The 11,107-nt window shown below is 62.3% G+C and overlaps 1 protein-coding gene across 9 annotated transcripts in view; it reads left to right on the top strand.

Annotated features, from left to right (window-relative positions):
* The window catches only part of SRCIN1 (SRC kinase signaling inhibitor 1), a 52,064-nt gene that overhangs the window by 26,353 nt on the left and 14,604 nt on the right, over positions 1-11,107 (top strand). For 4 of the 9 annotated variants that reach the window (XM_021378116.1, XM_021378112.1, XM_021378121.1 and 1 more), the window contains one exon: positions 3,665-3,688. The exons of 2 other annotated variants lie outside the window; for them this stretch is intronic. In XM_021378116.1, the coding sequence (XP_021233791.1) occupies positions 3,665-3,688 (24 nt within the window). Of the gene's footprint in view, positions 1-3,447; positions 3,543-3,664; positions 3,689-11,107 lie in introns of those variants that run through there. 3 more of the 9 variants (XM_021378113.1, XM_021378122.1, XM_021378119.1) reach the window with 2 other exon arrangements.

The raw sequence follows: 11,107 nt of genomic DNA, 5'->3' as shown, positions 1-11,107 counted from the left end.
CCCCCCGCCTTTCTGCATGGGGCTGTTGGAGCACGGGGCCCCCTGGAGCCCCCAGCACCAGAGGGCTGCCCGAGCTTGGAGGCTGCGTTGCAAGCAGAGCGGTTGCACGGCTCATCCTCAGCAGTGCTCCCCCTGATGCATCGCTGCGTGGCCGCGCGTTTTTGCAAGCAGACGTCGTCGCTGCCTTGCTCTGTATTGCTGTGGTGAAAGGAGAGGGCTTGGGTAAGAGCCAGGAGCACGAACCCGGTGCTGCCTGAGCGCGTTCCTGCCCTGACATCACCTGAGCTGCTCCAGAGGCCGCCTGGGAGCTGAGGGCTGGAACTGCTGCTTACAGTGGGGTCTGGGCCGTGGGAAGCCGAACAGACCCCCCCCATGCAGGCAGGAGCTGTGTGCAGTGCCCCTGAGCTCCCCTGGCTCAGTCCGTGCTGCCATGCTGGGCTTGCAGAGTCCTTCTCCAATAATTACAGGCCCTCAGATAACAGTATCTGCACAGCCTCGGTGTCTCTCTTGGCTGCGTCTGGTTGCTGTTTGCATTCGGCTCTGCCTGGTCATTTTGCTGCTTTAGTTTCTCTCGTGCCGAAAAGCACCGACAACTTAAACGCGGCGAAACAGATTCAATCCACTTTGCTGATGTTTTTCAGGGAAGCTTTTTGTTTGTCAAGACGTTGTGCCCGAGGGGGAGGCTCTATCACAAACTGCAACTCCTGGAAATGAGTTAATTAAAAAGCCAATGAGAGCGCTGCTGTCCCTCTCCTCGGCGCGGCGTGCTGGGATGCTGCCGCTGTCCGTTTCGGAGGGACGCCTTGGTGCTGCCTTGTTAATCAGTAACAGATTTGTGCCATAATTGCTAACCAGGGGAAGCCTGCCTCGGTCAGGGCGGTGACTCGCTTGGATGTCGTTTCCCTCCCCGCTCTCCTCCTGGGACAGCCGCAAGGGCTGTGGGTTTTTGTTCGTTAATGACGTGATGCTCTTTGCTGCGTTCCCCCCCCCCCTCTGCCTTTCCTCTCGTCCGCGGCGCGTGTTTGCTGGTGCAGCTCCGTGAGCATTGCTGTGTGCATGGGTTCCCTCGTGGCCGTGGCCTCACCCGGCCATCCAGGTAGATCTGAGGCTTGCATGCGTGCTCTGCCCCCCCGAAGTGCATGCCTGTGTTGGGGAAGGGCCCCGGGTCCTCCTCCGTCCCTCATTTTGCAGCTCCGTGTACATGACTTTCATTGTAATTATAATCTCAGCCTTTGTAATTCTCCCTACCTTCTGCACAGCTCCGCTGCGAGCGAGCTGCCTGTTTTATCGCGTGGAACACGGCTGTCGTTCCCAATCCTCTCTCAGACCATTATCTCCCTTTGATGCTTTTGAAGAGCCGGGGATGTGTTCATTCTACCTTGGCCTCCTCCTCTTCCCTTCCCCTCGTGCAAACCCCAAGCCGTGCAGTGCCGGGGCCGTCCCACCCCTGTCCCCATGGCGCAGGGGGTGCCGGTGCCACGGAGGTGGCATTTTGCTTCGGGAGAGGCCAGGTTGGTGGCAAATGAGCTCAACCGGGCGCAGTGCCGGCCCTGCACAGCTCGGCAGCGCCTGCGAGGACAGATGGAGCCTGAGGTGCCCGCGGGGATCTCTGCCCTCGGTGCATGGCACCAGATTGGTAGCCCTGGGCCAGCGTGGGGCGAGCCCCCTCCCCCCTCCACCCAATGGGGCTTTGGCTCCCGTCCACCTTGGGACAGCGCTGAGCCGCGCAGCCACCTGCAGAGCTGCCCTCCCGGTTCTGGGGACGCCTTTGGGCAAGGACTTGGGTTTTGTGCACTGTGCCCGTCAGCGTCGCTGTGGGGTCCCGGAGCCGTGGTTGTGGGGCTGCCCGGGTGCCTGCCCGTACCGCGTCGCTTCTAGAACGTTCCCCCCCCCCCCCCTCGCCCTGGCACTGGGGGGGTTCAGACGAGCTGGGCGCGGTGCGGATGTAATTGACGGGCTTTGCGATAAGCCTGTCCAGTCATCCTAAAATAACAAATAAAACGCGCACCGAGGGCTGCTGCGAGATAAGGATCAGCAATATCAGGGCCGGGGAAAATGAGCCGCCGCTCTTCAGCAGCGAAACGAAGGGCGCGGAGGGAAGGGGCAGAAGGAGCCGTGCGGGAGCATCGCCTCCCACCCCGGGGTGGGTCCTTTGGGGCTGGGGGGGCTGTGGCCACGTCCCAGCCATGTGCTGTGCTGCGGGCTGCCCTGCTCGGCGCTGGGTGCCACGCGTCTGTCCGCTACCCAAAGGCATTCGGAGGCAGCTCCTTGCTCTCAAGCCGGTGTTTGGGCAAGCGGTGCGCCCAGGATGGCCTGGGTCCTGTGGCTGCTCTCCGTGGGGCTTCTGTTCCTGGTGCTGCTTCTGAGTCACAGCGTGCCCTTGGAAAAGACCTTTGTGCCTCGAGGCTTTGCCTGCGCGAGCAAACGGCAGCAAGCTGGGCTTGAATCGCTCCGAAAGCAGTTTCGGTTTGTTTGATGCAGAACTTGTCGTGGGTCTGGTGGAATATTAATGTGGATGCATCCGTGACGGCGCTGTTTTGGGATAAGAGCATCTTGCTGAGGCTGTAGATGTGTCTAAAAGGGGAGAACCTCTGTTGAGAAGGTTTGTGTGTGTGCAGCAGATCTCTGCTCGCCTTGCCAGGGTTTGTTTGTAGACATGGAGCTGATTTCTGCGCGCCTGGTCACGGAAGGGTTCATGCCCCGGGTGATGGTGGTGCTTAAAGCCATGGATGGAAGCTCTGCCATGGTCCAACCCCATGGGAGCTCCTCTGTGCTCCCGGAGTGCAGCGATGGGGATGGCAGCACCGGGATGGGCAGCACGGGGTCCTGGGGGGGAGCTTGCTTTGTGCTGAAACCTGCAGGGGAAGCATCCCCTGCCTGGAGAGCTGATGGAGGTGGGGAGGCGGGCGGCTGCGAGCAGGGAGGAGAAGAGAAGTCGAGAACTTTGATCCCAGTAAAGAGACGGTTGGGAGAGAAACTGCTCTGCAGGTGTTCCTCCCACCCCCTCCCACCCCCTCCCCCCATCAGGGGCACCATCCTGGGGAGCTGGGTCCCACTCCCCGCGCTGCCCTTCCGTGCAGCTTGGGCTGCGAGCATCCTCGGGGGCTTTGCGTCCGTTTCTGCCGCTCATCAGCGGGTGCTTGGGGAGAGGAACGCTCCCGAGCTTTGCAGCGTGCTGGGCTGCAACCGATGCCAGCTCCCATCACTGGCTGCAGCACATTGCCTTGACACCGGTGGAGACGCTTGCAAAGAAGCACCAGAGGGAGGTAGCAGGGGCAAGCAGGGTTGGGGAAGGGGGGGGAGGGGGGGGGAAGGGCGAGGGAGGGATTTTAAGATCCTTTGAAAACTGAAAGCCACTCGGGCTCCTTGGCAGCACGTGCTGGGTGGTGTGAGAGTGATGCTGACCCTCAGCACCCGGCTGCACACAGTGCCCCTCACTGCTCCCCATCCCCAGCCCTCACCCGTGGGGAGAGCAGAAAGGAGAGCAGTTTCGAGGCAGCAATTCTCAGAAGGAAAACGAAACTCAATCCAGAATCTTAATGGTATTTTTTTGTTTTGTTTTGTTTTGTTTTGTTTTGTTTTGTTTGTTTTTGGTTGTTCTCTTTTCGTTTGTTCGTTTGTTCGTTTTTCTTCCGTTCGTGTCCTTTCATTTTCCTGTCGTTAGCAGCCCAACTACTGGAGCTTTAAGGTCAGTATTTCTGATGTTTTGTCGTGCTTGCGTTTGGCGTGCATGCACTCCTCCACCTGTGCCTCATCTGTGCCTATGCAGGGGGTGGGAGCTGGGGGCCGTGCTCAGGGTTCCGGTGCCAAAGAGCTGTGTTCTGAGCCTTGAGCTTCAGGTTGAGGTGCTGTGTGGAGGTGAAACCGTGCCCCGAGAGAGAGAGGAATCAGTGCCCTGCCCTCGCTCGGGCCGCAGGGAACGCGTGCTGCTTTGCGGGGATGAGGACCACGTCCCCTTCATGGTGGGGAACAAGGCAGAGAAAAGCCCGTTGAGGGTGGGTTGCTGAGCTCACGGGGGAAGCTGCCCTTGGTGCTCTCTTATGGCTGTTGTTGGGGTTGCTCTGGGTCCCGGCCTTGGTCGGTCGGGGCTGCGTGCAGCTGAGGAGCACTGCGAGATGCGGTGATGACCAATGTGCCACGCTGCTCCAATCCCTGCACCCAGCACTGCACGGAGCAGACCCTGCGCTCGCTGCCAGCGCCTTGCAGAGTCACCCCAGTTGTCTGGGGGTGCAGCACGCGTGGCTCCGGGGCTGCCTTCCTCCCCACCCCCCCCCTCCTCCTCCTCCTCCTCCTCGCGGGGACGCGGTGGCAGCGCTTCAAGGCCGGCCGCGTTGCCGGGTGACCTTGGCACGCCGTCCCTGGTGGGTCTGCTCTTCCTGTGGAAAAAACAGGCGCTCTGCTCGGCTGGCAGCTCCGAGCCGAGGAGTCATCAACCCCATAATATGAGCACTTGTTCCGAGCGTTCATTCCTGGAGTGCTCGCAGCGGCTCCGTGCGCATCCAGCTGCCTGCATCCTCCCTGCTGCTCCCAGCCGCGCGCTCTGACATCTCCTGGGCCCGGAGAGGCAGCGCAAAAGCTCTGATGTTCATTACTATGATTTATTTTTTCCTTTCTTTTTTTTTTTTTTTCTTTTTTTTTTGTAAGGGGACGAGCTCTGGGCACCCGCTGTCCCGGGAGTGGTGGCACTTGGGTGCGTGCGGGTTGCACGGCCTCGTGTTGTTTCAGCCAGCAGCGCTTTGCGTCGCAGGCAGAGCATCGCTGCCTCCCGTGTGGGGATGCACTGAGTTCAATCCGCCCCGTGCTCCCCTCCCCGGGACCCCCAGCTGCTGACCCCGCTACCCGGGGGGGAGCGGGGGGCACGTGTCAAGGGGAGGCTGATGTGTGGAGCAGGTGCTGGGGGCTTCCTTGAGACTGTGCCCCTCTCCTTGGCCAGGGAGCTGCCATCCTATGGGGAAGAGCCACAAAGGGTCCCAGGCAGGACCTGCTCCCCCTTGTGCCCGGCATCCCCGTGTCCCTGGTGTCCCCCCCCCAACCCACGGACAGGTGTTGGCATCTGCTGGCTGCAGATCTGGGGCTCTCCAGGTGTGGGCTTTGCTTTGTCACAGTCAGGATGGAGATAAGTAGATGCTCCTGGTTGTCGGTGCTGTCAGTTCAGAGCGGGGTCTGTCCCCATCCATGGGGTCCTCTGCACCCCATTGTGTCTGCCCGCCCCAAACAGCCCCAGTGCATCCCTGAGCCTTCTGCCCTTCCTTTCTCGTTGGCCTCTGTTGCTGCAGTGCTGGTCCCTGAGCTTGCTGCTGTGCGTCGTGTGAGCATCCACAGCCAGAGCCATCCCCGCTGCGTTTTTGGGGGGCGCTCAGGACCCTGTTCCCGAGGTCGACCTCTGCACCTCAGCCCCGTGGTCTGCAGGATGGGGGGGGCTCCCAGAACCCAGCCCTGTGCTACCTGGGGTACATCCAGGGCACCTGTGTTGTGTGTGAGCACAGCCCCTTGCCATTCCTTGTCCCCTTCTCCACCGTCCCCTTCCTGCTGCTTTCTCGTGCCTGGTTTCCTTCCGCTCCCCGGCGTCCCTGAAGGATGCAGTAGTTTGCTTATTTTTGGAAGATGCTGTCACACAAGGCAGCACCGGCAGAGAGCAGGGGATTGGACGCAGCTCCCGAGCAGTGGGGGTCGGGGGGGATGTGGGGTAAATGGCCCCGTGGTGGCAGGACGCTGCCCTCACCCCAAATCCATCTCGTGTCCCATGTCCCCAGCGCAGCCCCATCAGCGGGGACAGCTCAGCCACTTGGGGGGGTGGAGGGCGAGTCAGGCTCATCTCTGCCATTTTCCTATTGATTTTCCCCTGGATGAGCCTGTCTGTGGCTCGGGAGAAGCAAGCACAGGAAAAGCAGCGAGGCTGCCTCTATGGGGCGGCCGTGCTTATCCTCCCCATGGGGCGGAGGTCACCCCCAGCACCAGGAGGTGGGGTGTCCCTGTCCCAGCTCTGCCCGTGCTGGCAATCCGGGGCTCCTTTGGAGCACCTGCTGCTCTGCCCCGTGCTTTGGGGCGGCGAGCAGGCGTTTTGGGGGGGCTGATGCCACAGAGGGGGAGCCCCGTTCCGTCCCGTGCACATCTGGATGCCGGCGGCTGCGCACATCTGGCGGGACGGCCCCGCGCTTTAGTCAAGGGGTCCGGTTTAAAATAACTAATCCGATTGGAACGCTAATCCTGTTAACATTGAGATCGGGATTAATTCCGGGTTAATCGGGATAATCCTGACAAAATGTTGAGCATTAGGCGCTGGGTGAATTATTGTTGCCGTGAGCGGGGCGCTTTTTTGATGCGGGGGGGAGGGATGCAGGTGGGGCGGGAGAGGGCACCCCATGGGTGGGTGCACCCTGACCGCCTTCTCTCGGTGCTCAGAGCACCCGGAGCAGCACCCTGGGTCTCTGGTTTCTTCCACCTTTGGTGCTCAGCCCCATTTTCCTCCAGTTCTCACTCATTTTCTCCCCCGTTGCACGCCTGCTGTGTCTCAGGAGGTTCACAGTCCCCCCCCCCCCCCTTGAGATTTCTGCAGTGCTCCGGGCTGCCCTGGAGCAGTGCACGAGGCTCAGTGCGGCCGTTCAGCCTCGTGTGCGGGGAGCAGGCACGGAGCTGGGGGTGCAGGGGGGGCTGTCATGATGTGGGGCTGCTCCACGGTGCTGCCTGGTGCCATGGGTCTGCCCCTGGGATGCTCCCCGAGGGCTGTGCAGCCGGGGGGGGGGTGGGGGGGCCGTGTCCCATTACCTGGGCTCTGCCAGCAGGCCGTGCTGCCTTCCACTCCTGGCGCATCAATAATGAAGGATGAGCGGAGTTCATTAGCAATGAATGAATGAATGAATGAAGCGGTTTGTGACGCAGCGCGTCGGGTTCGTGTTTCCTTCCTCCCTTTGCTCCGGGTGGTGGCAGGGCTCCCAGTGCTGTGCTGCGGGGCTCCCTGCCCCACCCCGAGCACCCCCAGTGTTGGATGCAGGCCGTCCCGCAGCAGCAATAAGACAGGACAAGGTGGGCAGCAAAGCGCTGCAGGCAGAATGTCCAGAAATCCCCATCCCCCAGCTTCTGTTCCTGCTTCGGGGAGGAGGGGGGGGGGGGGGGAAAAAGAAAAAAAAAAAAAGTTCAGAATTTCAATTAAATTTTCCTCGGAAGCGTTGACAGCAGCGGAGCTGCGGGAGGCACAGATGTTGTTTTTCTCCCAGCTTTGCTAACAGCTTTGCCTTGCTGCTGACCCTCTGCTGGCAGCGCGGGGATGAGCGGCCGCAGCCCTGCGCGTCCCGAGGGCTCCCTGTCCCCGCTCCCTGTCCCCGTGCCATGGAGGCTCCCCGAGGAATGTGTCACAGAAGGATGAAATGGGGCTCTGAGCAGCCACGGTGCAAGCAGCGGTGAGCGTGAGTGTTGGGGATTACAGCTGCAGTGGCGATGCGGAGGCTTTTGCAGGTGCGTGGGGTGCAAGGGGCTGTGTCAGCCGGGTTGTTCCATCCCCTCGGTGCTGAGGTCTGCTCACCTGGGAGCAGAGATGTTCCCGACAGCTCTGCGCTGTGCACTCTTTGCTTTGCCCATCCTCGGCCTTCCCTGATCGAGGCAGCGCTGCGGTGTCGCGGTCTCAGCGCTGCTCCTCTAGCTCAGGTGACCAAAGCGTGGGATTTTAAGGCAGGAGAACTGCAGTGCCATCCCCCTGTGGAAGGGGCCAGGGGCCAGAGGATGGAGGATGATAGAGAGCATGAGGAGACCTCAGCCCATGTGAGGGGTCCCATTGCCCCCATCCTGCCCATACAGCTCCGTGGCTTGAGCGATGCCAGCCTGTCATCCTTCCCCTCTCCCTGGATGTGGGGGGGGGGGGGTTCTCCTCCCCAGCCTGGCCCCATCCAGCACAGTGCTGAGCTCCGGTCCCTGCCCTGAGAGCGCAGCGCTTCACCAGATGGGACCGCACTCAGATGCGGGATTAACTGCTGAGAAGGGGATTACAGGGAGTTAATCCAGATCAGTGTCCAACCAGGGGCCGCAGCCGGGCTGTGTGCACGCGGTAAATAACCAGTCGCCGTGCTTCGCTCAGGGCTGGGCTCGCCAGCTCCGTGCCAGCTGCTGCCCAAGCTGGGTTGGATTTCAGGGACCTTCGCCTTTATCCCACGGCACAGGAGACGCAGAGGGGCTGGGGCAGCTGGGGGGGGACCCCTCCGGGCTCTGTGCCCCCGCAGCAGCGGTGCGATGCGCGCTCAGCTTGGCTACCCCCAGCGCTTTGCAGCGCATTATCCCTGCGAGCGCAGCACGATGCAGAGCGAGCAGGGCAGGGCTGGGGGCAGCTGCAACCCCCCCACGCTGCTGCCCCTCTCCAGCCCAGCCCAGGCTGCGGGGTCCTGGGGAGGGGCTGCGTTCGGGGCCGGATGCCGCCCGCAGCAGTAACACGGCGAGGGCTGATCCCAGCCCACTGCAAGGCCAGGTCGGTGCTGGTGAGGGGTGGAAGTGGGGGCTGGGTAGAGCTGGGCTGCGGGGGGGAGTGATGTTCTTCCCGTGTCTGAAGCGCTGCAGAGTGAGGCTGCGTGTGTGATGTGCAGAGGGCTCAGCAGAGAGCGAGCGGATGAGTTATGGTGTGAGGCCGGCGCTGGTGGCTGTGTCTGGTGTGGGAACGGCTCGGGGTGCTCAGCTCCATCCCCTGTGTATTTTTTGGTTCTTCATTCCGAAGTGTGGGGTGAGGCTGCTCCTCTGCCCCAGTTCTGCCCCAGTTCTGCCCCAGTTCTGCCCCAGTTCTGCCCCAGTTCTGCCCCAGTTCTGCCCCAGTTCTGCCCCAGTTCTGCTCCTGTCCCCTGCTCCCTGCCTCCCTCCCTGCTCTCTGTCAGCGGGATGGGATGGCTGCGGGTCCCAGCGCTGCCCCCACCTCACCCCATCCTCAGCTGGAACCTGGGGGGGTGGGAGGAGGAGGAGAGCAGCATCCTCACCCAGCCAGGCAGATAGAACGGAGCTGCCTGGGCGCTGACGGGGAAGGGATTGCTGGAAGTTTTAGGAGCTAAAAGAATCACTTAATTGTAGCTTATTTTTAGCTGCGGGGAGATAAAAGACAAAGCCCACCCCGCCCGTCTCCCCCTTCCCCCATCCCACCTCTTTTACAGGAGGCACAGAACTGAAGCAGCACCCTGCTGCGCTCCTGGGACTGGGGGGAGGGGGGGGGGGGTTCCATGCCCACATTTCCTCTGCTGCAGTGTGCAGGGGGCTGCAGCCACCCCGACCTCGGTGCCCATCACCTCACCGCTCAGTGGGTGCTTTTAGGGCTTCTTTTCCACCCCCCCGTGCCCGGAGCTGCAGCATTACCATCCTCCCGCGGCCTTGGGCAGCTTTGTTTTGCTTTGGGCGGCAGCACTCCTCTGCTTTCCCTTCACCTCCTTGCCCCTGAACTCCTGAGAGCGCGGGGCGGCTCCTGCTGCATTAACCCCGTGCTGGGATTTCAGGCAGAAATGGGTCATCTCCCAGCGTGGCACCGCGGGGACGGCCCTTGGGGCGGGGGGGGCTGCTCCCCCTCCATCCTGCTGCTGTGGGCTCAGGCATCGCGGGAAGGGTCTCGGTGCTTGGGGTACGGGGGGGACGTGGGGGTCTTTGGAGGCTGCAGGGAGCTGAGCTGGGGCAGAGCTGCCCCCGGGGGACCCAGCGCCTTTGCTCCGCGCTCCGTGGTGCTGCTGGAGCTGGGGTGCCCTCACCCTGCAGCCGTCGTGGGGTCAGGCAGCAGCAGCAGCCCCTGCCGAGGCCCTGCAACAGCAGGGAGGTAGATAAGGCCCCCTGGGATGAGAGGTGCTCCGCGAGGAGGAGGAGATCCCGCTCGTTGTTGTGCGTTCGGTGCTCGGCTGCTGCCGCCTTTGCTATCTCGCTGCTCAGCTGCAGTGCGATACGGTCGGGGCCGGGCAGGGAATCGGATTTCCATTCCGGAGTCGGGCCGTGGGTTTGATGTCGGGTTTCGATGAAAGCTCAGCGCCCTGCACACAGCCCCGGGGCAGCGCTCGGCCGGGGCAGACGTTCCCCACGTGGGCGCTGTGGGTGCCCCCTACCCCCGGTACCTGGCCATCCCATCCCAGGCCCTACTCTGGCTCCCGGCAAGGCAGGATTGGACCCCCCCCACCCCCCCGGGCATCTCCAGAGAGGGAGGAGGAGGAGTCTAGACGCATGTTTGAGACGTTACCTGAGAGCGGGAGAAGTCATTAGTGAGGCAGAGCCATAAAAGGCAGCTCCCCTGGAGTCGGCTCATTAATGGTCCGTAGGAGGCCAAGGTTGTGGCTGTGGTGCTCTGCGGGTGCCCCAACCCCGTGGGTGCCTCCCCCTCCCCCCCACCCCAGCCCACGTGGCAAAAAGGGCAGAGCCCCCCCCCCCCTCCTCCCCATAGCACTGGGGTCTGCTCCCCCCTCTTACAGCAGCACGGGGACGGGTGGAGGCAGCGATCCTGTCCCACTGCCCATCGCAGGGGTCCTGGGGACACAGGGAGGTGCCCTGCAGCGGGGGGATGCCATGGGGGGCTCTGGGGGGTCCTGGGGACACAGGGGGACGTGTGCCGTGGAGGTGCCCTGCAGTGGGGGGTGCTGGGGGCTGTGCAGTGCTGCTGGTCCCTGCTCGAGCCAGGGGAGCTGCTCCCCGAGCACGTGAGGCCGAGCATCAGGCTAACGATCAGAACGGTCCCTTCCGGGCTAAAAATCCATTAATTTTCATCTTGCCCTCTTTTTTCCCTTTTTTTTTTTTTTTTTTTCCTGGTGGATGCCATAATTAGCTCCATCTGAGCAGCTTAATTACTCGAGGTCGGTCGTAAGCCGCGGGGCAGAGGGCAGGAGGGGTCCGGGCTCACCTCGAGGGGCAGTGGGGTGTTGCGCTGCGACGCTCACGCACCGCATCCCATAGCAACAGCGATGCTACGTGGCAACAGCAATCCCCGCTGTCCTGAGGAGACAGAGAGCCAGAGACCCCCCCCGCCCCCCCCCACCCTTCACCCCCCGCTTTGATTCCTCCATTTTCTTTCATATCACCTTTTTCTCCAGGTGGATCCCACCCCCTCCGTGTGAGGGTTGTGCGAGGGCGGGGGGCACCCAAAGTCGGGATGACAGAGCACTGGGGATGGGGGGGG

Source organism: Numida meleagris, chromosome 26 (genome assembly GCF_002078875.1).
Source record: "Numida meleagris isolate 19003 breed g44 Domestic line chromosome 26, NumMel1.0, whole genome shotgun sequence".
Taxonomy (NCBI): domain Eukaryota; kingdom Metazoa; phylum Chordata; class Aves; order Galliformes; family Numididae; genus Numida; species Numida meleagris.
This window is presented reverse-complemented; position numbering and strand designations above follow the sequence as displayed.